We start from the raw sequence: 27,551 nt of genomic DNA, 5'->3' as shown, positions 1-27,551 counted from the left end.
CATAACAAATCTAGTATACATATTATATACATATATTCATAAATACATACATACATACATATATACATACATACATACATACATACATGTTGCATCAACCTAATCTCAGTAAATACACCCATAAAGCAGCTCCCCCAACCTGGGCTCCACCGGTGGTTGGATCCTTTAAACTCAATTGTGATGCTTCATTCAGTAGTTGTGGAAAACGAAGTGGTGTTGGGTTTGTGCTTCGTGATCACAATCGGGTCTCTCATATTGCTGTCTCTAATCCTATTTCTTTCACCGCCATTCAACTTGGGGAGGCAATCGCAATTCACGAAGGTTTATTGGAGGCCATCTCTAAGGGTGCCTACAGATTGGTTGTTGAGAGTGACAACAAGAATGTTGTTTCGTGGTTGCAGCTTCCTTACAAGAATCTAGTCTTAGCGGTCAGGCCAGTGATTGAGCATATTCAATATTTAACTTCCTATTTTGATGATTGTACTTTTCATTATGTTCCAATGGGCTGCTAATCTGTTGCAGATTCCCTTGTCAGGAGCGCTCTGTCTATTGCAAATAGGATTGTGTGGCCTAATTCCAATCCTTGTCTAACTGTTACAGTTGATACGGTGACAGACGTGTAATCCGTGGGAATCAATAGATTGTCTTTCTACCCAAAAAAAAAAAGTCCATATACCCATAAAGCATCCCATCTAATATAACCAAATACCTTAAGGATTAGTTTATATTGTCATAAAATATAGAAGTAAGATAAAGTGAAGAAAATATTTTACATCTATTATATTATTTTACATAATATATTTTATACATAAATGATATGTACACTATACAATGAACACAATATCAGTGTAAAAATATCAGTTTATTAAAAAATATAATACATAGGTCAACAAAATACAATAGAATGATAAAAAAAAAATTTTAATCAATTCATAACCACTTCAAAACAAAAAAAATTCAGTAAATGTACATAAGAAAAGATGTACATCAGATATTTTTTAGCTTTGATATAAACTAAAGGGAAGTCCACAAACTCATTTGAGAATTGACTAAGCCCTGACCCACTTTTCAAACTGATGTAAGCAAAAGCAATAAAAAAAAGTTCCTTCTCTTTGTTACTACATGAGAAGAAATGGAAGAGAGGAAAAAGTACTTGAGGACTGTCAGAATATTATGTCAAATGTTAAGACCATTAATAGCTTGTACAATGCCTTCCTCATCAAGCAACAGTTTCAAAGAGGAGAGGAGGTTGACGTTAGAAAGGTCTAAGTGGAGATGGAGAGAGAGAGAGATAGGTTGGGGGGGGGGGGGGGAGAGGGAGACTCAAGAATATGCAACAGTTTCAAAGAGGAGAGGAGGCTGAAGTTAGAAAGGTCTAAGTGGAGATGGAGAGAGAGAGATAGGTTGGGGGGGGGGGGGGAGAGGAGACTCAAGAATATATATATATATATATATATATATATATATATATATAGAGAGAGAGAGAGAGAGAGAGAGAGAGGGGGGAAATGATCTGTACGCGATATCTTATATATGTGCTTTCTCATACATTCTCTCTCTCATCATTAATATCTATGGACCCATGTTGATAGAGATGTTGATTTTCTATTTTATAGGGGTAGGGTGGTACTTTCACATATTCTTATATCTGAGCGTAGAAGCCACACGGTTAAGTACTACTCACACAGATATATATATATATATACTTAAAAAGTGTTCAAGACAATGACATCTCTTGATAATGACAAAAGGTTAAATACACTTTCAAATTATTTTGAAAATCTTTTATACTTTCTGTCTTAAAGAACATTAGGGAATAAGATAGGGACATCAAAAGATTGTTAAATATTATAAATACATGTATACATAGAGGTGTCAATTAGACAATCTTTATGTAGATAAGGATTGAGAGCTTATCTTGAAATTAGGTGAACTCTAACAAACTAAGACGATTGTAATTGCAGTGGCAGTGACACAAAACAGCAACAATTTCCCTCTGTCTGTCCAATTCAGGGGGCATAGGGTTGGGAAAGGGTGCTCAAACATCAAAGATGAAGGAAGAGGAAGTCTGGTGTAAGTGTACAAAGAAAATTTGATTATTTTAAAAGCCTTTTTATTTTTATTTGTCTTTTACCTTCTTAAAATTATACTTTTAAGAATATATATATATATATATATATATATATATATATATATATATAGAGAGAGAGAGAGAGAGAGAGAGAGAGGGGAAAATGATGTGTACGCGATATCTTATATATGTGCTTTCTCATACATACTGTCTCTTCTCTCATCATTAATATCTATGGACCCATGTTGATAGAGATGTTGATTTTCTATTTTATGGGGGTAGGGTGGTACTTTCACGTATTCCTATATCTGAGCGTAGAAGCCACACGATTAAGTACTGCTCACACAGATATATATATATATATATATATATATATATAATTAAAAAGTGTTCAAGACAATGACATCTCTTGGTAATGACATAAGGTTAAATACACTTTCAAATTATTTTGAAAATCTTTTATACTTTCTGTCTTAAAGAACTTTAGGGAATAAGATAGGGACATCAAAAGATTGTTAAATATTATAAATACATGTATATATAGAGATGTCAATTAGACAATCTTTATGTAGATAAGGATTGAGAGCTTACCTTGAAATTAGGTGAACTCTAACAAACTAAGGCGATTGTAATTGCAGTGGCAGTCACACAAAACAGCAACAATTTCTCTCTATCTGTCCAATTCAGGGGGCATAGGGTTGGGAAAGGGTGCTCAAACATCAAAGATGAAGGAAGAGGGAGTCTGGTGTAAGTGTACAAAGAAAATTTGATTATTTTAAAAGCCTTTTTATTTTTATTTGTCTTTTACCTTCTTAAAATTATGCTTTTAAAAATGTACAATTGGTGTATGTAAATTATACAAGTTTAATACGTAAAACTATACAATATGCATTTTTTACATATCTTTGAAAAAAAAAATGTATAGAATATTTAAAAAAAAAATGATATTGTATGCGAATAATACACGTATAATATGTGTATTTACTAAATTAATATGATTTTAACTCTAAGAAATAAGAGACCACAAACTTTACAAGCAATGATTGCCTATGTTTTATAGGTAAAGAATTTAAAGGTTCGATATTTCCATAACTCTGAATTACTTGACTTAACTACATTGCTCAAGAAAGAATCTCTAGTGTGAAATGATTTGGTAAAAATTTAGCCTTATTGAATCAAAAGGTTTGTTGGCAGGTAGGAGATTGATGTAATATATCTATTTAGTATGACCCATGGAGAAATAGTATGACCCATGGATACCATGTCTTGATAGTTTCAGTGTTCCTATGCATGCTCCTTATAATACTAAAAGTAACGATTGAAAATTGTTTATGAAATTCTAATCTTATTGTTTCTCTCTTTTCTGCTAATGTTATTAAGGTTATATATTTTTTTAAGTAGGTCTCATCATGATTTTTGGATTTGTTCCCTTAATAAGAATGGTTCTCTCACGCCTAGGGTGACAGCAAAATTTTAATTTGTCCCCAAAGAAGTGTGGTTAATAAATCATTTATATTAGGTTTTGGAATATTGTGTGGAGTTTTAAGATTCACCCAAATTTTAAATTATTTTTATGGAAAACTTTCATAGGTGGTCTTAATACTGAAGAGCACGGTTACATGTACTAGCTAATTCGGGCGATTCGATACCCATTCCTTGAACCATGCTTGGGGGAGGCTATCTCATTCTTTAAATATGGATTCATCGTGTGTGTTTTGTCATAGAGAATAAGAATAGGGTAGACATCTACTTTTATTTTGTGACTTTTCGAAGAGAATTTAGGTTGCCAGGTTATTAGAACTACATACAAAATCTCTCCAAATTTTAATCTTTGTCAATTGGATGGAATGTTTTCTGTTCAACTCATTTATGTTAAAATCTGAAAACCATGTTATATTGTCAGTATCACCTATCATGTTCTACTACATTTGGTTGTTTCGTAATTAATATGTTTTTTATCGTATGAACCACAATCCTCTCTTTATTATCCATATCATTTTTAGATGGGTTCTAGCTGGCCTTAGGAGTTATTTTCATTGTTACATAATGTTTCTACTTTTATTGACAAGTGCTGGTCTTGTAAATATTGTTAAAAAGGATAGACAAATAATTTCGATAAGGCATAGGTTGGCCAAGAAGACTAGGTCTTTAAAACTAAAGGATAAAATTTTGGTGGATTACAATAGTTTTATTCTCATAATGCTACATTTTTATTTTTCATAAAACATATAAAATACATTAAAAACAAATAGATGATATGAAATAGAAGGAAAACACCAAAAAACTGGAAGTATATATTATTTATTTTTTATGACATTCAATTTCTACATGGCAAAATGCTTCCTATGTGATTTGCATGAGGGAGGGTTTCTTTCTTTTTTCTTTTTTGATTGTAAAACGATAATGGGTTGGGCCCAATTAGTGCGCCCACAAGGAGCTGGCCGCGCGAGACCCGAGCTCTGGAGGGGGCGATCACTTAAGTGACCAACCTCTCCCCCTTTTTTAATCGGTCTAGACCCTTAGTGGGAGTCGACCAAGTGAGAGGGGCGCCCAGGGTTTTGCCTATAAATGAGTATTATGCTTAAACCCTAGACACTTTGATTTTTATATCATTGAAAAGCCGTTCTCTCCCTCTCCTTCAACTTTTGTGTTTCCTAGGGTTTCCATCCTAGCCTAGTGTTTTGTGGTGTGGATTTCTCTAAGAGAGAGAAGTCTGTAGAGATCGTGGAGTGCTCGTAACTGCAAGCCGTGTTCAATCATCACTTCCACTGCGTCTCCATTGCGTTCAAATAATATCTAAACCTCTATGTTTATGGAATGGAATGCATGTTTCCCTAACATTGATAAAAAAAGAAACTTCATTAAAAAAACTAGAAATGATAATGACAATGTAGAACAAATTAGAATTGTTTAAAAAAACCTTAAAATCAAAAAGAAGAAAAATTTTCTAATGGCCATGGTTCTTGATCAAATTTATTCAAATTTCTTTTTCTTGAAGTTCCAGTGCAGCTGCCTCAACTCCTAGTTGGATTGCTCGCATTTTGCTTCTTGGGGTGAACTTGTTCTTCAAAAGTCATGGAGAAGTTTTCTTGGATAGCACATCCGCATGAAATTTGTGAAATGCACGTGTTCCACATCCAATCCTCAAGGTCCTCGCTCACATATCGTGTTTCAACTTTTTTTTTTTTTTTTTTGGTAAACATCATGTTTCAATTTAAAAATGAACAAATCAAGTGGTAAAATAAAACATTGAAAATATAAAACTACAAAAAAATGATGCCAATACTTAAGACTACCTAAAAGATACATGGCAATACCTAAAAATGCATGCCAATACTTAAGACTACCTAAAATAATATAATTGGATTCAAGTTCAGATTTGACATATTGACAATCAGGACCATTCCTTATATTTCAATGGTCACAGTTCCCACTTTACCTTTCTACATAACATAATTCAATAGGGATGTCAAAAGTTGGCCCGCATTGGTAGACCAGATCTAAATTGATTGGTAAAAGCCGAAGATCGGCATGATTGATTAGTAAAAGGGTCGGGTTCGAGCATTGATCGATTAATAGCAGGATGTTTTCGGTGCAAGATAATGGCCCGACCAAATACTGTGATTGATGGAGAACTGATTGTTTATTATGATTAGCTTGTTTAAGCTAATTTAGCTCGAATATAGCCCGTTTATAGCCCTATTAGCCATTTAGTCTGTTTAAAGCCTATTTATAACTCAATTAGTCAATTAACCCATTTAAAACCTGATTACTTGAGCCCGATTATGGATCAAAGGCACCAAATAAAAACAAGTCTATGCCTTGACAAACATATTTTGAATCTAATAAACGAATAATTCAGGGATCCAAATAAGTAAGATCACGAGCGATACGTGTAACTCATTTTGGTACTTCACAATACAAGGAGTACCATTGAGGAAAATTATCTCCTCTAGTTTTTTGCCAAGCCCAGTTCCCAGTTCCTCTAATAAGGGGTGGTAGACCCCACTTGAATAAAGTGTTTGGATAGGGATAGGGTGGTCATTCCAGTCCCCTTTTGTTAGAGGAACTGAGGAATTGGGCCGGACAATAAACTAGAGGTGATAAAAGATCCATTTGTTAAAAAAATAAATAAAAAGATTTGGTAAATGTCAGAAGTCAATTTTACACTTGTAAACCTAATTACGGTTTCTCAGTTTTCTTAACCATCAAGACAGAGACCCTTAAATCCCGTTTATATATTATTAGGAAGTTTTCTTAACCTCCAAGCAGATCTATTTCTTCTGTTTTTTATTTTGTTATTATTAATTTTTTGTTGGGCTATGTTTTTCTAGGTTTGTAAACATTTCTTGTGGGGAGCACTGGTGCGGTTTTGTTTATTAACAAATAACTAAAAAAACACAACTGATAAGATAAGACTTGTCAAGGAACTTATCCTGATTTGACAATGACTCAGTTGCACCCAAGTCCTAAAGAGGTTCAATTACAGATCTCCCATGGCCAACATAATCTTTTGTTGCTCAATATACACACAAACTGTCAAACTCAAGTGAGTCAGGGAGTCTGACAGACCTAAACCCTAACTTTTTTTAAATCATTTAGTGAACATGGTGTGACAATTAGAGATTGATATGAACACCAAAAATAAATTTAATACAAGGCCTGCCTAGAGTATTATCCAATTATCTAAGAATAATTAATATCAAATGATCAGTCTATATCATGGATTGAGGTATCGGTATCGAATCGATCAGATCATATATGCCGATATTGATCAATCCAAATTAGTATCAGATCAATATCGATAGAGACTGATACTGATACTAATATCTCAATTTCTGGTCTACATAACAAAATTAAAAGGGAAAAAGAATATTGTTTGATCACGCATCCTACGCTCAGACATAGGGGTGACAAAATTAGTACCTCATCCCACCTCATGTTGGATGCTTGATTGTGCACTCTCATTGATCTTGCGCTGGTGCAGGAGTCACACGACCAAAGAGCCTTCTCTCTCACCAACAAAAAACTATAGTTATTCAATAGAAATCTTTTCATATTGCTATGGAACTTGCATAGATCCTTTTTCACCAAATTCATCCTATCTGCTATCTGCAAACTAATGACCTAAAAGTGCATCCGCTCCTCCTACCCGAATATGGGGCAGTTCAAGTTGGAGCACCAACTTTTCTTTCAAATACCAAGTCGTTCCCTAAACCATGGTTCAAAGAATTGGTGTTTGATGTCCTGAATCAGGTGATTCGTAATGGGGGATTGGTATTGGATTGTCCAAATCTAGTAATTCGTATTGGAATCAGCAGAAGGTGATATTGATTCTGCGCTGATATGACATCGATATATCGGTAAGGACTGTACTGATACGATCCATATTCAACTTCCAATGCCAGTCAGACACGCATGACTAGGCCGGACCAAGGAACCGGCTTAGAAGAGGAAGGCGCCCACGGTCCAACCGGACCTTCGACCAAGGCTCTACAACAAGTGCACACGCAAAGGAGCTTTACACGTGGACCACAAGGGGCACACATCGCTAACAAATGCTGCCAATTCGGTTAAACGGTCCCCAGAACAAGTCACCAATTTGCCTTGGAGACTATGTAACCCTTAAAAGGGGATAAAAAGGACATTTGAGGAAAGATAGGACCTAATATATATGAAGAAAGACAGAAGGAATGTAGGTAAGTTCTTCTAGAATCCCAACAATAGGGAGAGGTTTAGCTCTGACCAACGGACAACGACGCTCCATAACTCAGCTCCTTATCTCCGGCCCCTTCTCTTAGCTGTTGATTTGCCCCGAATTCTGACTTAGGCATTGGAGGGACCTCCCTTGGGGACACATCCCGGGGTGCTGACCTTCCCTGTCTTGTGGCTCTATTGTGGTGCAGGATTTGCGCTGGACCGGGATCGGGCCACGAAAGGAGGATTTCGGCATCAACACGTACCAAAGGTAAAAAGGTTAAAATGAAAATCTGGTTTCTGATCCTTAACCCCTTTTAAAAAATTTATGGCAGGTCTACAGCATCGCTTTTAAATATAGGTATCAGGTACAATACCGATCTTCGGCCTCTTGACTAATTACCAATACCAATATGGATTGATTTTTTTTTTCTTTTGGGGTAAAAATATGGATTGATTGGATCGGCTTATATCAGACGGTTTTCCCTCCATTTGTTTTTTAAAATTGAATTTTAAATGATTTTTCTCTTTCCATAAGACCAATATGTCGATGTTTTATTGGCCAAAAATTGGTATCGACTTCAGCCGACACCAATACGTATGTATACCAATATTTGAAATCATGATCTAGAGGTTTTATGGACAAACACGGTTAACTTTACCACAAGGAAGGCTGGTTTGGTGATTCTTTCTATTACATGTGTAGGGAATTGTTTGGTTCTTGGATAGCCATATATAAAATTTTAGACCAAAATTCAATTATTTATCCTTCTTTACCATGGGATATACCGTTCTAGTATCGATAAAAAAAGATGTTGTTTTTTGAATTTGTAAACCGATTCAAATATGTATCATTGGAATCGAGCAAAAGTATGTTATTTTTTTAATTTGGAATTGATTTAGATTGATATTGTCCGATACGTATTGATATCATGTCAGCGTAGACCTTTTATTTTTGATGCAATCATATAAGTATTGACTGCGACCAATATCAGATCTGATACCATGAACTACAACCATGTTTTTTTCTGAAAAACAACAAAAAACTAAAACCATGCTTTGGCCAAACTTTTTGGTCTTTTGCTAGGGTTAAAACATGCAAAAAGCCTATATCTCAACATCAAAGAAATTTGTTTAAACCCCCCCCCCACCCCAAAATTTTCAAACAACTGCTACTCTCTCCTGTTGCATACTAATCACTAAGTGATCCCCACCGTTACAGACCCGTAACGGAGGGGGTTAGTAGTGATACTGTGTTGTTGTCACGGATTTTCTATGACCAAAATGTCCTTTTGGGGTGGTAATTGTAAAAAAAAACCCATCCCATCACCGTCCCTTCTCCTCCTCCTTCTTCTCCTTCATCTTCTTCCTGCTCACATTAACCGTACGAACCTCCAAGTCATTTATGGGAAACTCCATGCTTTTAAGAAAGGAGAGATTCCAGAAAGAAGCTAGTGGAGTGAAAACCAAATTGTCTGTTATGAAGAACATCGTCGGTCCTTTGAGAAATCCTCCTTGACATGCTGTTTCATGCGTTGGAGACTTGGGATTTACAAATTGTAATAGTGAAAGATACCCTGATTCATATGTATTCATATTAGGCTTCTCAATAGACAGGTAAGCAGTATAATTGTGTCCATTTGCATAACTTCTACACCACACGGAAGGAGGAGGCTGTTCAGATTCTTTTACTCCAAGTGGGTTGCTCTTACAACCAAAACCCACCACTGCAGAGCACGGGTTGCAGCAGCAGGTTCCTTAGACTCCCATCCCTTGTAATTCCTGAACATTGCACGCTTTTGTAAATATTGTCCATGGATCCCAGTGTTGAATTCCCACCCAAAGAGTTGTAAAATGGATCCAAGAGGGAAATTAAGTAAGCTGAAGAGAAAGTCAACCATGTCTTCCCCGGTTTCAGCATATAATACTTTGTTCATTGACTTACTCATCATTACCTTCAAAGGCATACCTCCTGCAGACCTCAAGGAAGACTGAAACGCATCTCCTATCTCAAATTTTAAACCTTCATCAGATGTAAATCCTTGTTAATTGATCAGGAAAAAATGGTGGAACCGGCAGTGAATGGGATCAAGTGCATAGTGAATGAGACGAAGGAAGCCGGAGTACGTCAGGTGGTGATGGTGTCATCGATCGGGGCTGTTGGGGTTGCAGAGGAGGAAGAAGAAGAAGGAGAAGAAGAAGGAGAAGGAGGAGGAGGAGAAGGAGAAGGTGATGGGGTGGGAGTCTTTTACAATTACCACCCCAAAAGGGCATTTTGGTCCTAAAAAATTCATGACAACAGCACAGTATCACTACTAACCCCCTCCGTTACGGGTCTATAACGGTGGGGGTCACTTAATGATTAGTATGCAATAGGGGAGGGTAGCAGTTGTTTGAAAGTTTTTTTTGGGGGGGGGTAATAGTAAATATTAAAGTTTTTGGGATGATAATTATAAAAATCCCCCAAAAAAAAAAAAAAAAAAAACCTAACTATCAAAGAAGTTTGGTGTAACAATAAAGATATATGCTTTCTCTTACCAGCTCCAATTGATACCACTTGGCCCTGGTTAGCTTGACCTCTGCTTCTTCAAGTATCTGATGTTATCATAAACTTCAAGAATTTTGTTTTTTTGATTAACTATGATATTAACACTGCCTCACTAGCACGGAAACTCACTTCTCATGCTGAGAAAGCGTAACTTTATACATTTTGGAATACCTGTATCTTTTGACTCCATGTTTTGACCACAACTTCAAATTAGATCCGGATAAATGTGATCTTGGATTTTAATTCGGACTTCCATGACCCGACCTATGATCCGCCCTTGATGCCTTATTACCTGGTTGGGTGTACCATTGACAACCCCACTTGCCATACCCAATAGCTAATAATATTTGTTGGAAACAAGAAAGCATCATTCTCACTAGAATCACACCACATGCTCCCCATGTATAAGCTGTGAAAGTTACAAAAACAAAAAAACACTCCCATGGATTCCAAATCTCTCTCCCTCTCTCTATAGTATAAGCCCTCGCTCTTGATAACAAGTAGCAATAATGCAGTTCCATAGCTAATATACTCCCATGACTACAATAATACGGTAGCCCTCACCCAATACAACAAGTACCATCATCAAGGAAAATTCTCCTCCAGTTCCCTATCTGACCCAGTTCTCCAGTTCCTCTAATAGAAGGGTGGTGGATCCCACCAGGGCAGAGTGGTCGAACAAGGATAGGGTGGTCATTCCAGCCCCTTTTGTTAGAGGAACTGGGGAACTAAGCTGGGCAGGAACTGGAGAGGATAAAGATCCCATCATCAATCCAAACCATTTGAAAGTGTTACCGTTGAAATCTTATGTAGGACTTGTTGCGTCAAGAAATCGCTCAACAGTCCTTCAAGTGCCGTAACCTGCAAAAGACCCTGGGTGACAAAGGAGAACCGGTGTGATTCCGGCCTAGGACTCTTCGATGCCTAAGTTAGATCTCTCTGAGCAAACAGATGAATAGTAGTATTCAAGGTGAGTTTAGATGTCCCCTGACGGGACTGTGTACCTTGCCTTTTATAGCAGTGTATGGCGGTGTAGAGAGTCCCAGTTGATGTAGAGTATTTGCCGTAGGTGATAGAGTCCCTGAGTAGCAGGGCTCTTCCTTGATAGGTTGTCTTCCCGTGAGACGTAGTGTCCTTGATAGACTAAGTAGTTGTCTTCCAGGGAGATGTAGTGTCCTTGATAGACTAGGTAGTTGCCTTCCTTAGAGACGTGGTGTCCTTGGAAGTTGCATTCCTGTGGGACGTAGTGTCCGGGTGGCCTTAGTAATCTTGATGGATAGACTCATCCACGTGGTAGATGAAGTTCATGGTGTATGAGTCCGTTTACTCCACGTGACTCGATAGGCGGTGGCCTAGAGTCCTTGACGATGTTATCTTGTTGATGGCGATCCGAGGGAGCTTGTGCTTGGAGATGACGTGTGTGGGCATGACGTGTGCTGGGGATGTCATGCCCTAGTCCGAGTCCGCGCCCACGATCCGCGCCCGGGGTGCCCATGCTGGGTTGGGTCAAATCCTTACTTGGTTCTTCATTTTTGGGTTCTTGTCCTGAACCGATCCTCCTTATTAGGTTTGGACACGTGGCGTTCCCTGATTGGTCAGGGTGAATTTAGGTTTATGACTTGCCCCCCACTCTCTTGGAACAACGTGCTCAAGAGAGTACTCCTTGTCTTCTTGTATCAATTGAGGGGTGTGTTGTGAATAATCTTCTTGTAGAGGGTGTACTTGCAATTGACTTAGTGAGGGAGAGGTTATGGGTTCAAGTCCTTCCTTTCTCATCTTTTTGTCTCTTTCTTTTTTTTTCTTTCTTTTTGTAGACATATATACTTTTGCCTTCATTTCACTTTTTACTTTTTGCTTTTCACCTTCTCTCTCTCTCTTTCTAACTTTTTCTCCCCTTCGGCTTTTTCTTCTTCCAATTTTTACTTGAGTCTTGGCTTTTGTGTCTCTTGATTGTGCCCCCCAAATGTTTGATCTTTTGCCACAATGAGGTTTACCTTGCTTGTCTCAAGCCTTCTTGATTCTTCTTAGACACTTAGCCTTGTTTTTGTGCTTGCCTGGTGTAGTGCCCATAGTCTTGCTCATTACACTACGTGTTGCTTGCTTGTGCCTGCCATTTTCTTGGGTGCGTACTACTCGTGGGTGGCTAAGCCGCTTTCGTGCCCACGATTCGATCCTTGGAGGGTGACGATCCAGGTGATCGATCCGCGCCCTGTGGTCGGCTTCCATTGATCAGCGCCTGGGGTTGGCGCCCTTTGATCTGCACCCAGGGGTTGGTGTCCATCGATCCGAGCCCAGGGGTTGGCTTCCTCGATACACGCCTGGGGTTGGCTTCCTCGATCCGCGCCTGGGGTTGGCTTCCTAGATCCGCGTCTGGGGTTGGCTTCCTTCGATCCACGCCCAGGGGTTGGTGTCCATCGATCCGCGCCCAAGGGTTGGCGTCCTTCGATTTGCGCCTAGGGGTTGGTGGCGTCCATCGATCCGTGCCCAGGGGTTGACCGTCCATCGACCTTAGCCTGGTGATTCACGCCCAACCACCTCAATCCGCGCCTGCTCGTGGCCTTGGTTCGTGTCGCTCTTCTTTTCTCTTTTTTTTTTTATTTATTTTTTATTTTTTTATTTTTTTATTGGTTCTGCATTGGTGGTTGCAAGTTATCTCCTTTCTCTTCTTCGCAGTTGCTTGGTCTTGGGAGGTCTTCATTCTGAGTAAGTTGTCTTCCTTGTCTGTTCATGTCTTCCTCTGACAACTCTGATCCGACTTCGATTGGGGTTGGATCTGTTGAGGCATCTTCTTCGGGGTCGTCTTCCCCCACGGATACTTCTGCTTCCTTGCCTTCCCCCATTGCTAGTGATGGGGAAGAGGCTTCTGGAGATTCTACTCCTAGTAGAGGTCGTCAGGCCTCCTGAGCTTCCACTTTTGTTGGCGACCCTAGGAGCAAGTTGGCCCATATTGCTAGCATCTTGACTTCTTCAGACTTGGCGTCCCTCCGCTAGGAGTTCCATATACCCCCTGAGGTCTTGCTTGATGTCCCTGGACCGGATGACCATGCTTACTCCCACCGAGGAGATGAGGTCTGCTTGTACCGCATTTTCTTTGTTCATGGTCTTTGTTTCCCTGTCTCCCGCTTTGTGGAGCTTGTGTTGGAGCATTGGTGCCTTACCCCTGGGCAGGTGTTGCCTAACTCTTGGAGGGTCATACTGAGGCTTTCTTGTATCTTTGGAAGTTGAGTCCTGGTAAGATACTTGACTTCTTTGATATTTTCTTATGTACTTTCCTTCTATGTATTCTTGTTTTGACCTGCCTTGTGTCCCTGAGTGGATGTTGTTGTGCGGTGGACATCAGGCCGGATCTTAGCATCTTCCGCTCCAACCTGTAGAAGAGGAGCACTCAGGCTGCTGCTTCTAGGGGTGGTTCTTCTGGTGTAGTACCCCCAACTTCTTCCTCTCCTCCTGCGGTCACTGGGACCAAGAGGAAGGGGGGTCCTGATCCCCCCAGCTCGGTGAGGACTGGGCCACGTGTTATTCTTCCATGGACGTCTCCTCCTGCTTCCACCCCGGGTCCGCTGCTCCACCCCCTTCTAAGGGGAAAGGGGCGGCCTCTGCTCCTGCTGGCACTGTCGCCGATCCGCCGACCTCTTCTCCTTTGGTGTTGGCGTGGGATCTTCTAGAGGGAGCGACCTTGGCCACTCGTGGTATGAGTCAAGAGTGGTTGGACCTGGGTAGGCTTCCCGCGGAGCGTTCAGCCCTCCGGGGGATCAGTAACGCCACGCTCTCGCAGAGTCTCTATCAGGACATGGCTTCTGTGAGTTATTCTTCTCATTCTCTTTATGTCATTGCTTCTCTTGTGCTTGGGATGTTTATTGTCTGCCATGTTGCTTGTAGGTCCAGCACCGTGCTACTGATGCTGTGCTTCGACTGGAGGGTCATGCTTTTTGCGAGCTTCAGATAAAGCGTGCACTGCAAAACATGGAGAGGTAGGTCCAGGGGCTTAGGGCTGCCCGTGAGGAGGCTGTAGCACGTGAGGGGAGGGTGTTGGAGGAGCTCGAGGTGGCTACCGTTGCAGCAGCACAGAGTTCTTCTAGAGTTCAGGCCTTGGAGGAGGAGCTCCGCGCTTTGAGGCAGAGGCATGAGGTGGAGTTGTCTGAGGCTGGGGAGCGGGCAGTAGAGGCATACCAGCGGTCTCCCGAGATCACTGCGTACTTTCATCAGTACAACCAGGAGATATACGATGGAGGCATCAAGGACTTGGCGGTTCGCGTCCTAGAGAGGACCCCTGATTATGATTTCTCGGGGTTCCCAGAGGTTACCACATTGCTTCCTGAGACTGCTGTAGTGGCTCGTGTTCCTCCCGAGGATGGCGCTACAGTTATAGAGGAGGGTGCGATCGCACCAGAGGAGAGTGTTGCTCCTCCTGTTGATGCTGATTTGATGTCTCCTTCTGGTTCAGAGGTTGCTCCTCCATTGGATGCCCCATGATTTCATAGATGTTCTTTCTGGATGTTGACCTATTGGATGATAACTTTTTGGATGAGAACTTTTGGATTGGGATGTTTGTTCTTTGTCTTTTGTATGTACTTGACTTTTTCTTCTGGTGATGTTGATATGACATGCATTTGATCCTTGTTGCTTTGATGGTTCTCGTATCTGTGCAACCCCATGTAGTTGGCAGTCCATAGGGATGTCTTATCTCGATGGTCCATGGACCTTGGTGGCATAACGCCTTGGTGGCATAGCGCCTGGGTGGCATAATGCCTTAGGCATAAAGCCTCGATCACATAACGCCTTGGTGGCATAACGACTTAGGCATAAAGCCTCGATGGCATAAAGCCTCGGTGGCATAACGCCTTGGTGTAGTGGCAGTGATTCGATTGAGTGGTAGAAGAAGACAAGTATTCCCGAAACACCTCTTTATTTTGAATGAAATTTTTTAAATTGTCCTTGAAACCGTGATGCCATCTACTGCTACTGCTACTGCTACTACTTGACTGCTACTGCCGATGGTGCTGTCGCTTCTACTGGTAATACTTCTTCAGGTGTTCTGAGTTCCAGGTGCGGTCTACCTTCTTGCCCCCTGGAGTTTTCAAGCGGTATGTCCCTAGACGTATATGCTTGGAAACTATATAGGGTCCTTCCCAATTTGCTGATAGCTTCCCTTCTTTTCTTGGTTGTGATGCACTTGCCCTTCTTAGGACTAGGTCTCCCTGATGGAATAATCGTTCACATACCCTGGCATTGTAGTATTTGGCTGTTCGTTGTTGGTAGGCCACGTTCCTCAGCAGTGCCTTCTCTCGTACCTCATCCAGGAAGTCTAGGTTCGCTCGAAGTCCATCTGTGTAAGTTCTTTCATTGAAGTGTAGTACTCTGTGGGGCATGGCGAGGACCTCTACCGGTGCCAATGCTTCTGTTCCATATGCCAGGCGAAATGGGCTTTCTCCTGTGGGTGTCCTTACTGTGGTGCGGTATGCCCACAGAACACTCAGTAATTCTTCGACCCACTTCCCTTTGGCTCCTTCCAGTCTTTTCTTTCTTCCGTCCAGCAGGGTTCTGTTGGTGACCTCCACCTGACCATTGGCCTGTGGGTAGGCTACCGAAACAGGCCGATAGTCAACGTTGTAGCTCTGACAGAAGGTACTGAACTTGGGGTTGTTGAATTGCTTCCCATTGTCGGAGACTATGATCTTTGGCACGCCGAACCTGTAGATGATGTCGTCACGGACGAACTTCCCCATTTCATTCTCTGTGATCTTGGCCAATGGTTTGGCCTCTACCCATTTGGTAAAGTAGTCGATGGCAACCACCAAGTACTTGCGGTTGCCTGATGCTGCTGTGAAGTCCCCTAAGATGTCGACCCCCCACATGGCAAAGGGAATGGGGTTGATGATCGATATCAGCTTGGTGGCGGGTAGATGGGGTACTGGGGTGAACAACTGACATTGCTCGCAGGACTTGACGTACTGTGTGGCTTCCTCTTGCATTCTTGGCCAGTAGAGCCCCTGGCGGAGGATTTTATAGGCTAGATGTCTTCCTCCCATGTGGCTTCCACAGATCCCCTCATGTACCTCTGCTAAGGCATATTGGGATCCTTTGGGTCCTAGGCACCGAAGTAGTGGTGCCGTGGCCCTCCTCTTGTATAGCACCCCGTCCAGGATGGTGTACTTTGCAGCTCTCATCCTTATCTTCCTTGCCTCGATCTTGTCTTCTAGTAAGACGTCGTTCTGCAGGTAGTCGAGTATAGGGTCCATCCAAGTAGGCCCTTCCTCGATCTCATTGACCAGCTTCTCCTGGTATGCCGGTTCATGCAATATTTCCACGTATACTGCACTAGCTAGGTTCTTGAGTTCATCGTTGGCTAGCCTAGACAGTGCATCAGCAGTAGCATTCTCGATGCTGGGTACTCGAACCATCTCGAACTTCATGAACTGCTCGATCAATTCCTGAGCACGTGCTAGGTATGATGCCATGCGCTCATCCTTCATCGTATACTCTCCGTTCACTTGGTTCACTACAAGCTAAGAGTCACTCCGGATGGATAGCTGTGTGACTTGGATTGCTTTGGCTACCCGGAGTCCAGCCAACAGTGCTTCATACTCTGCTTCGTTGTTAAATACTGGGAAGGCGAACCGGAGAGCATATTGTATTCGGAATCCTTCGGGGCTAGTAAGTATGAAACTAGCTCCTCTTCTTGTGGCATTACTCAAACCATCCACGAACATCTCCCACGATCCTCGATCCTGCTCCTCTGGTTCCTGTGCTTCTGTCTCGTTCTCAAGCAGGGTACACTCAACTACAAAGTCTGCCAGAGTTTGGCCTTTGATGGCCGTCCTGGGTTGGAACTTGATGTCATGTTCACCTAACTCGATTGCCCAGGCGATCAACCATCTGGAGACATCTGGTTTGTGCAATACCTTCTTTAGTGGTAGGTTGGTGAGGACCGTGACGGTATGGGCCTGGAAGTATGGTCTAAGTTTCCTTGCTGCGATTACCAGTGCGTATGCTACCTTCTCTATTCTCGTGTACCTGGTCTCTACATCAATTAAGACATGACTCACATAGTAGATGGGCCTCTGTATTTTGCCCTCTTCTTTTAGTAGCACTGCACTCACTGCGACGGGGGTCGCTGCCAAGTAGATCTACAATTCTTCATTGGGCTCTGGGCGCCCAAGCAATGGTGGGTTCTGGAGGTATACCTTTAATTCTTCAAACGCTTTCTGGCACTCCTTCGTCCATGCAAAGTCTTTAGGACTTCGGAGGTTCTTCAGCGTCTTGAAGAATGGCAGGCACTTGTCTCCGGATCGTGACACGAACCTTAATAGGGCGGCGATCCTTCCATTCAACCTTTGTACCTCTCTGAGTGTCCTCGGGGGTGCCATCTCTTGGATGGCCTTGATCTTGGAGGGGTTGGCCTCTATTCCTCGTACTGAGACCATGAACCCTAGGAATTTTTTGGACGTTACTCTGAAAGCACACTTCGCAGGTTGAGTTTCATCTGGTTCCTTCTCAGTACGGCGAATACTTCTTCCAGGTCGGCCAGGTGTTGATGAGCTTGGATGCTTTTCACGAGCATGTCATCCACGTACACTTCCATGTTGCGCCCAATCTGTTCCTCGAACATCTTGTTGACCATCCTCTGGTAGGTGGCCCCTGCATTTTTTAGTCCGAACGGCATGACACGGTAGCAGTAATTCTCCTTGTCCGTTCGGAAGGCGGTGTAAGACTCGTCATCCTCATGCATGAGGATCTGGTTGTAGCCGGAGTAGGCATCCATGAAACTCAGCATCTCATGTCCTGCAGTTGCATCGATCAACAGATCTATCCTGGGTAGTGGGTAATCATCCTTGGGACATGCCTTGTTCAAGTCAGTGTAGTCGACGTACATCCTCCACTTCCCGTTAGGCTTGGGTACCATGACCACATTTGCGAGCCAGGTAGGGAACTTTGCTTCTCTGATGAATCCTGCTCGGCTCAACTGCTTGACCTCTTCTTTGATAGCTGCCTATCGATCGAGGGTGAAATTCCTTCGCTTTTGCTGGACGGGCTTCCTGGTTGGGTCTACATGTAGTCTGTGCTCTGCTATTGATCTGGGTATGCCTGGCATGTCTGTAGTTGACCATGCAAAGACATCTATGTTTTCCTGGAGGAGGTCCCCCAGCTCTTCTTTCTGTTCATTGCTCAACAGTGTGCCAATCTGTACTACCTTGGAAGGGTCATCCTTGCTGAGTGGCCATGGAACTAACTCCTCGACCGATCTTCCTTTCTTCTCTGTCAATTCATCTCTCTGGTCACTGACCAGGTTCTCCATGCACAGTGCCATTCCTCGGGTGTTGCCATTGTTCTTCTTTACGAGGGTGGCATAGCATTCTTTGGCCTTCTTCTGATCACCTCGTACTTCACCCACTCTGTTGCCAGTGGGGAACTTCATCTTCAGGTGGAGTGGAGACACCACACCTCTAAGGGCTATCAGGGAAGGTCGCCCTAGGAGGCCATTGAACGACACCACGGACCTGACGACCATGAAGTTCACCATGATGGTTACCTGTCGAGGGTGCTCTCCAAAGATGACGGGAAGCTCTATGGTACCTCTGATGGAGGCTGTGGCGCCCGAGAATCCATGGAGGTAGGTGGGCTCTGGCTTGAGTTGATCGTCTCCGAATCCAAACTTGCGGTAGGCTTCCAATGAGAGTACATCCACGGACGCCCCTATATCTATCAACACCCTGTGCACGGGTCGGTTGACTATCTCCACCTGTACTACCAGGGCGTCCTCATGTGGAAAGCTCACACCTTCCAAGTCATCATCCGAGAAGGAGATCACCGTCTCGGTCTTTGCTATCTGGCTTGGCCCTGGTTGATTCTTGCCCCGGTCCTCCAAGTATGGTGAGGATGGGGGCTTCCTTGGTGCCGCTGGGTTCTGCTACATCTCTTCTTTCATCAGTGTGGTCTCTCTCCCTATCTTGGTTTGCTCTTCTTTCTTCCTCCCTTGGTTCTCTTTCTCGGTCACGTCCTCGATCTCCTTGGCCCGACGGCCATCACGTCTCCCCTTCACGTACTTGTTCAGACTCCCTACTCTCACAAGGTTTACTATCTCTCTCTTGAGTTGATAGCATTCCTCTGTGTCATGCACATAGTCCTTGTGGAAGAGGCAGTACTTATTTGGGTTACGCTTCTCAGGTCCTGCTAGAATGGGTCGTGGCCATTTGATTAGGTCACGGTCATGTATCTGCATGAGGATTTGTGACCTGGTGGTGTTGAGGGGTGTGAACTCTGGGTTGCTTGCCCTCTCACCTCTCTTTGATCGACGATCACTTCTTCCCGATGGGCGATCGCCTTTGTCCTGTCGTCACTCAGTCCTTGATCTTTTATTCTCCTTGCGATCATCTGGTGCTGACCTCTTGTTGTCTTGGGTCTTGCCTTCAATGGCCTTCGTCCGTGACTGCACTATTTCGGCCATGTTGGTGAACTCATTACATCGCTCTAGGAGCTCTTTCATGGTCTTGGTCTCATGATGTGCCAAGTCCTTGATTAGTTCCATGTCTCTGATGCCCCCTACTAGGGGTGCATGCTGGGTCTGATCATCTAGGTCGCAGACTTCCAGGGATTCCTTGGTGAACCTGCTGACATACTCCCTGAAGGACTCCCCAGGGTTTTGGATCACATTCAGTAAATTGACTGTGGTCTTCTTCTGTTTGGCGGTGCTCTGAAAGCGGGTCACGAACTGTTCACATAGCTATGCAAACGATCCGATCGATCGTGGTCGTAGTCTGGAAAACCATGAGGTTGCCGCACCCTTGAGGGATGCAGGGAATGCTCGACAGGACACCACGTCCGATCCACCATATAGTGTCATCATGCCATTGAAATAGTTGATATGGTCGTTAGGGTCGGTGGTTCCACTGTAGAGTTCAAAGGTGGGTAGCCTGAACCTGGATGGCAGTGAGGCTGACATGATCTCTTCTGAGAAGGGGTGTTGTCCAGGGATTGAGTGTGTCTTACCCTTGGTTTGCTTCTTCAACCCTTCCAGTTTCTCGTCCAACTCTCGGAGTCTCTTGTCTAACTCTTCATCTCGTGCTTTTTCCCACGCCTTGCTGGTCGTTTACTGTGAGCTCGTTCACGTCCTCTCCTGGAGGTCCCCTCTCGCCTTCACTGTTGGCGGGACGGTGAAGGGTCACGTCGTGATGAATCTTGCCTCGAACGCGAGGGGCCTCTTCACGGTAAGTCCGGCTTCACTCTGGTACATGACTTCCTTCTAGTCGACCATCAAACACCGACCTCCAAATGGACCCTTCAGGGTTAGGTACCATGGATCGGTGTGATGGTGTTCTCCCCCAGTCCGACCGTGTTGGGAGGTCCGCCATTCTCCTTGGATGTTGGGAGAGTTCTCCCTGTTGCCTAATGTGCCTCTCGGACCTATCAGAGGTGATCTCCTAGGGCTTTGCTCCTGCCTACGACGGTGGGTCACCGCCTTCTGCCTTAGGTATTCATGGAAAAGTCGTTGGTCATCGAGGATCTGACACTGCAGGTCATTGATCTGACCCACAGTGGCTGGTGCATTAGGATCAGGAACTAGCTCCACAGGGGCTTCAATGGCTGCTTCGGGGTTGAGGTTGACTCCCCCAACTTGCTGGTTCTCTGGGATCTCCCTCTCCTGAGAGACATGGTCAGTGGCTCTGAGACGTGAGCTCTCTGGAGGAGGTAATCCGTTCCCCTCCCTCGGGGCATTGTTGGTGGAGGGAGCGGTCTTCCTGCGTGCCATGGTTGATCAGATATGGAAACAAGCTAGTGGAGGTGATGGCTAGCGTCATTCCCATAGACGGCGCCAATCTGTTGTGTCAAGAAATAGCTCAACGGTCCTTCAAGTGTCGTAACCTGCAAAAGACCCTGGGTGACAAAGGAGAACCGGTGTAGTTCCAGCCTAGGAATCTCCGATGCCTAAGTTAGATCTCTCTGAGCAAATAGATGAATAGTAATATTCAAGGTGAGTTTAGATGTCCCCTGACGGGACTGTGTACCTTACCTTTTATAGCAGTGTATGGCAGTGTGGAGAGTCCCAGTTGATGTAGAGTATTTGCCATAGGTGATAGAGTCCCTGAGTAGCAAGGCTTCTCCTTGATAGGTTGTCTTCCCGTGAGACGTAGTGTCCTTGATAGACTAGGTAGTTGTCTTCCCGGGAGATGTAGTGTCCTTGATAGACTAGGTAGTTGCCTTCCTTAGAGACGTGGTGTCTTTGGAAGTTGCATTCATGTGGGACGTAGTGTCCGGGTGGGCTTAGTAATCTTGATGGATAGACTCATCTATGTGGTAGATGAAACTCATGGTGTATGAGTCCGTTCACTCCACGTGACTTGATAGGCGGTGGCCTAGAGTCCTTGGCGATGTTGTCTTGTTGATGGCGATCCGAGGGAGCTTGTGCTTGGAGATGATGTGTGCCGGGGATGTCATGCCCGAGTCCGGGTCCGCGCCCACGATCCGCGCCCGGGGTGCCCATGCTGGGTTGGGTCAAATCCTTACTTGGTTCTTCATTTTTGGGTTCTTGTCCTTAACCGGTCCTCCTTATTGGGTTTGGACACGTGGCGTCTTTGATTGGTCAGGGTTAATTTAGGTTTATCAGGACTCATTGTTTGAGGTATCGGTATCATAACGGTTTTGCTAGTCATCAATTCCGGCCTAGCCCAATTCTCTAGTTCCTCTAATAGAGGGGTGGTGGACCCCACCCAGGCAAAGTGTTCGGGAAGGAATAGGATGGTCATTCTAGCCCCCCCCCCCGGTTAGAGGAACTGGGCTGGGCAAGAACTGGAGGGGATAAAGATTCCATCATCAATCTAAGCCATTTGAAAATCTTACCATTGAAATCTTAAGTAGGACTCATTGTTTGAGGTATTGGTATCATATCGGTTTTGCTAGTTATCGATCCCGATATTGTGCTGATACCATATTGATGAAACAGTATCATAAAGGGTAAAACAATAAAAAACAAGGGAAATTTACACATACTACCCCTGAGGTTTGACGAAAGGATATTTTCACCCCCAGGTTTGGAAAATTCTGCGTACCCCCCTGAGGTTTGCAAATGGTAATAGATAGATCCATTCCGTCAATTCATGACTAACACTGTTAAAAAATAGACTTGAACTGACAGAATTGCCCTTACAAGAAAAGAAAAAAAAAAAAAAAAAAAAAACACCTACAACTCATCTTCCCCAAATCATTTGGGGGAAGATGAGTTGCAGGTATCCATTCATCAACAATACCAGATGACCCTTGAAAACTTCGAAACTGCTGAGGGTTCACAAGAGAAAGACATAAAAGGTATTGAGTCTTCCTTGTCTGTTGTTTGACGAAGAAGAAACCCTAGATTCCGAACTGAAATTCTCAGATGTGAAGAACAACTCTGGTTGACTGAAAGAAGATGGAGAAGCTTCAATTTCAAGGGCCTTAGGTTGCAATCTTGGTAATGTCCACTTCGTTGGCTTCTTAATATCTTCGCTCTCTGCCTCTTCATTCTCCTTTGAGTCCTTAGAACTTCAAATTGAAAGAATTCTCTCACCAAGTCCATAACTCTTCTAGAAACTATTCACCTAAAAAAAAAAAAAACTCTTCCAGAACCTGGTTCAAGGATATTGCAGGTATCCTTTTAAATTCTTTGCTATTGTTCACTTTATTTTCCAGCAACCTGTGGCACTATTGGATTGATTAACTTTGAATACCGAAGCTTTGTTCAAGGATACCGAAGCATAGATTGTTTTTTCACATACGAATCAAACCCCCAAAGCAGAGATCTGAAACCCTCTTCCATTTAGATAAACAAAGCTGTAAACCAGAGTGGTTCATAACTTGCTGCCAGATCTGATATTACTGTTACCACCCGGCCCCAACCTCTATTGGAACATAACCCACCCCACTTCCTCTTCTTCTTCTTCCTCATCGGCAGCTATCACTTGGCCGGCTCCTGCTCCTTCGACCACCCTCTTCTCCAGATGTCATGCTTATGGGTTGTCTGACTAATCACTAATCAATTCTAGGCCTAGTTCGTTGGAGTCTTAGGGTTTTATTTTCTGTAGTTTAGTCTGCAAATTGTCGATCTTTGGTGAGGGAGATGGATCGGTACCAGTGGTGGTGGATGTAGAAGGAGAAGAGAACCCACCGGAGGGGACAACAAACTCAGAGAGAATCAATTTACAAAAAAAAAAAAAAAAAAAGAACCATCCCCTGCAACCCAAAACCCTTCTCCTTGAAGCACTCCACCCTAAATCTCTCTCTTCCCCTGTAAATCTATTCTCTGCAAACCCAAAGAGAATCAATTTACGAAAAAAAATAACAGGAACACCAAACCCAAATCCACGAGTAATGACCGCCATCGCTACAAGCTTAACCCCTAAAATCTAAGAACATCTAACCGAGAAGACGTAGATCCAATCGATACTAGGGATATTTCATCTTCTCTTTTTATCAAACCCATTTTGTTTTCTTACAGGTATCGATGATACATCTACACTCCAGGGAAAGGGATACCTGCAACTCATCTTCCCCAATCGATTTGGGGAAGATGAGTTGCAGATGGTTTTTTTTTCTTTTTTCTTTTTTCTTTTCTTGTAAGGGCAATTTCGTCAGTTCAAGTCTATTTTTTAACAGTGTTAGTCATGAACTGACGGAATGGATCTATCTGTTACCATTTGCAAACCTCAGGGGGTACGCAGAATTTTCCAAATCTGCGGGGTGAAAATATCCTTTTGTCAAACCTTAGGGGTAGTATGTGTAAATTTCCCAAAAAACAAAAACCCATTTTAAGGAAAAAAAGCAGTGAATTGAATTTGTTCGATATGGCCGTATTGTATTGATATTGAAGATGATCAATACATGATCCGATACCGTACACTAAAACCATGGTGGGACTCTAGTCGAAAGTTTCGATCAATGATAATCTAGAAATATGTTGCCGTTGGGCGGGGGGGGGGGGCTGCCAATTCAAAAAGCCTATCAAAACAAGACCAACGGGCTACGATAGTACAAGGATCCCAATACATGTAATCATTTCCAAAAACTAAGTCTTTGATCAGATCGCACGTGCCGGCCTGCAGAAAAGAAACGGGAAAGGTAGAATCAGAATCTAGATCCGACGACCATATCTTCCCGTCAAACGCGCGAAATTCTCAATTTCAATCTAACGGATGAAAAATAATATCAAAATATATCCGTTCAAAATACGCTTTTTGTTCAAAGCCTTCAATCAATCCAACGGTTCATAAACGTTAGATTTCATCGAACGGTTAAAATTAAAAAATCACTAATTTATGAAGATCGCTCCTATTAAGATTGAAATAAAAACGGTTCTGTTTGGGAGATTTTTTCTTACAGACTCTGAGAGAGAGAGAGAGAGAGAGAGAGAGACTCTATTCTTTAGCCTTCTTGATCTTCTTTTATTTCCCTTTTTAGCTTCTTCTTAACCTGCGCACCTGTGACTGCTTATTTTGCGCACATCTGCCATGTCTCGGACCTTCACTAGTTCAATCATCTTGATAAGAATCTCACGTTACAGAGAAAGTCTTTAAGGGGGGGTGGAAAGAAATCACATAAGAGGAAGACCCAGAAACGAAAATCGCCATGGAAGGTCAGAAAAGCCAGGGGAAGCTTACGAGAACCCAATCTTCTCTTCTTCGTTCTCCGCCAACTATTCGATCTTCAATCCATAGTCTCTCTTCTATACGTGACGAAGAAGCCGCAGCAGAGGAAGAGAAACCCCACAAATCGGTTTCAGGAGCTTCGACTCGTTATCCGAATCGTTGGAATCGTCTCGTCCCTGTTCTAGGGATGACGTTCTTGAGCTTAACTTTTTTCTTGTTCTTCTACTTCTATCTCAGAAGGAAAGAGATACCCACTTCAGAAAACTTGTTGTTGGGTCTTGTTTTCATCGCTGTTGCCCTTTATTTTGGTGGAAAGAAAAAGAGTTTTATCATCCAAACCTCATTGATTCTGAAACAGTGTTGGGATGAGAAGAACAGGAAATTGGGGCTTTCAAAGGGGAGAAACGAATCAGTTGAGTGGTTTATAGGCAACGGAGGATCGTCTTCTTTCAAGAAAGAAAGGAAAGATGAGAAGATTATTAGAGAAGGTGTAGAGTTTTACAGCAATGGTGATTTCTATGAAGGTGAATTTCACAAAGGGAGATCTAATGGGAGTGGTGTTTATTATTATTTTGTGAATGGAAGGTATGAGGGAGATTGGATTGATGGGAGATATGATGGGTATGGCATCGAAAGCTGGGCAAGGGGGAGAAAGTACAGAGGACAGTATAGGCAAGGTTTGAGACATGGATATGGTGTTTACAGGTTCTATACAGGGGATAGTTATGCAGGTGAATGGTTTAATGGGCAGAGCCATGGTATGGGAGTTCAGACCTGCTCTGATGGGAGCTGTTATGTTGGTGAATTCAAGTGTGGTGTCAAGCATGGCCTTGGTTGTTACCATTTCAGGTAAATTTTCATTGCCTTTTGGTATCTTTCTTTAATCTTGAAGACATAGGCTTTTAGCCCTAGTAACGCCTTTCAATTCTGTTAAATGAATCAGTTGAAGAAGTTATGGAAAATGATGGTTGAGAGTAGGATTTTGATTCATTTGTTTTTTTGGTGTCCTTTGTTGGATTAAAATAGCAAATCTGTTTTCTTGGAGGCTAAACTGATTCTATTTTTGTGTTGCTGTTGGATTTTCATCCTGTACCTAGATGGATAGAGCTGTAAAATGTTTGCTTGTTATCCAATTAGGGTTCCTATTTATTTTCTTGGTCACCCCAATGGATTATAGTGTTTGATTTGTAATTATTTTTCTAGTTATAAGATAAGTTCTGTTTTATATTTGGGTTTCTTATACTTATTCTGGTTTGTTATTGACTGATTACTGAATCATATTATGCGATCTTTTAAGTTTGGAGGCTGAGGGAGTTTCATTAGTGCTTCACCTGATCCTCTTTGAAATGACATGGTATAGTTTAGACCTCAGAGTAGTAATGATGGAATAGTAGTCTATTGAGTTGCCTTGAGGAACTGTGACTGAATTTGGATTCCTAACACTGTGAAGGAAGAGTTCTGTTAAAAACAGTTGGGTTTTTTATTTAAGAACTTTGTTAGAGCAGTTTTAATTTGCTGGAATGAAGAATTCAATCCAGCGTCGAAATCAATGTACTAATTCAATGAATCTTTGTCTGTATTATGTTTAATTAAAAACATCTGTTTAAGCAACGAATTATTAATGACTGCATCTGGTTGTGATTCAGAAATGGAGATAGGTATGCTGGAGAGTATTTCGGAGACAAGATCCATGGGTTTGGGGTCTATCAATTTGCCAATGGCCACTGTTATGAGGGTTCATGGCACGAAGGTCGAAAGCAAGGTTTTGGTATATACACTTTCCGAAATGGCGATGCCAGATGTGGAGAATGGGACTCTGGCGTCCTCAAAACCCCCTTACCCCCATTTACAGATGCCGTTCTCCGAGCAGTTCAGGTATAATCAATCACATTAATGTCTCATTTACCATTTTTCTGTGCATTGGAATGCTTGGGTTCTAACTCTGTAAACTTTTCTGTTGGAACTTCAGTCAGCTAGAAAAGCAGCAGAGAATTCAATTCATCTTTCCCCAGTGGATGAACAAATGAACAAGGCCGTCATGGCTGCAAACAGAGCTGCCACTGCTGCTAGAGTTGCGGCCATCAAAGCTGTTCAGAACAGAATGGACGGGAAATTTTGTGATACGGGTGTTTAAGATGCAAGTCTCCCCCTTGCACTGTAATTTGACTGAATTATGTATTTGAGAGGACAAATCTCCTCTCCTGGTTGGCAAAGTTAGCCCAGAGAGAGAGAGAGGGTTAACAACAGTAGATGCTGATCTATTTGATCACACTGTAACATGTACATAGATCCATATGTATATCAATGAAATGAATTTTCAAGAGCTGTTTCTGCACAAGTCTGCTTCTCCCAATTCCATTCAAATTCAAATTCAAATTCAAATTCAAATTCAATATGGTGCAAATCTCAAGAACTCATGAATCAAGGGTGTAAAATGAGATTTACCATAGACCTCACTCATGACTACTAGCCCATAATAATTATACATTTCATGAGTAAAGGGTTGTGCTTCCATTTAAAGGTTGTTGAGTCTGGGAAAAGCAAAAAAGTTGATACATTTTGCAAATTGAATTTGTGACAAAACCCTCCTCTCAAGTCCCAACCCTCTCTTCTCCATCCTCAC

At 42.7% G+C, this 27,551-nt stretch overlaps 1 protein-coding gene across 2 annotated transcripts; it reads left to right on the top strand.

The window, feature by feature from the left end:
- Nucleotides 1-1,478: 1,478 nt before the first annotated feature.
- On the top strand, nt 1,479-27,259 carry LOC122662706 (junctophilin-3-like). 2 transcript variants are annotated; one of them, XM_043858414.1, is made up of 4 exons: nt 1,479-1,501; nt 24,887-25,777; nt 26,575-26,803; nt 26,898-27,259. In XM_043858414.1, the coding sequence occupies exons 2-4, from the start codon at nt 24,909-24,911 to the stop codon at nt 27,060-27,062; spliced, it is 1,263 nt and encodes a 420-aa protein (XP_043714349.1). In that variant the 5' UTR covers nt 1,479-1,501; nt 24,887-24,908; the 3' UTR covers nt 27,063-27,259. The 2 variants fall into 2 exon arrangements, with proteins under 2 accessions (XP_043714349.1, XP_043714348.1); XM_043858413.1 differs by lacking the exon at nt 1,479-1,501 and having other exon boundaries at nt 24,702-25,777.
- The last annotated feature ends 292 nt before the right edge of the window (nt 27,260-27,551 follow it).

Source organism: Telopea speciosissima, chromosome 5 (genome assembly GCF_018873765.1).
Source record: "Telopea speciosissima isolate NSW1024214 ecotype Mountain lineage chromosome 5, Tspe_v1, whole genome shotgun sequence".
Taxonomy (NCBI): Eukaryota; Viridiplantae; Streptophyta; class Magnoliopsida; order Proteales; family Proteaceae; genus Telopea; species Telopea speciosissima.
This window is presented reverse-complemented; position numbering and strand designations above follow the sequence as displayed.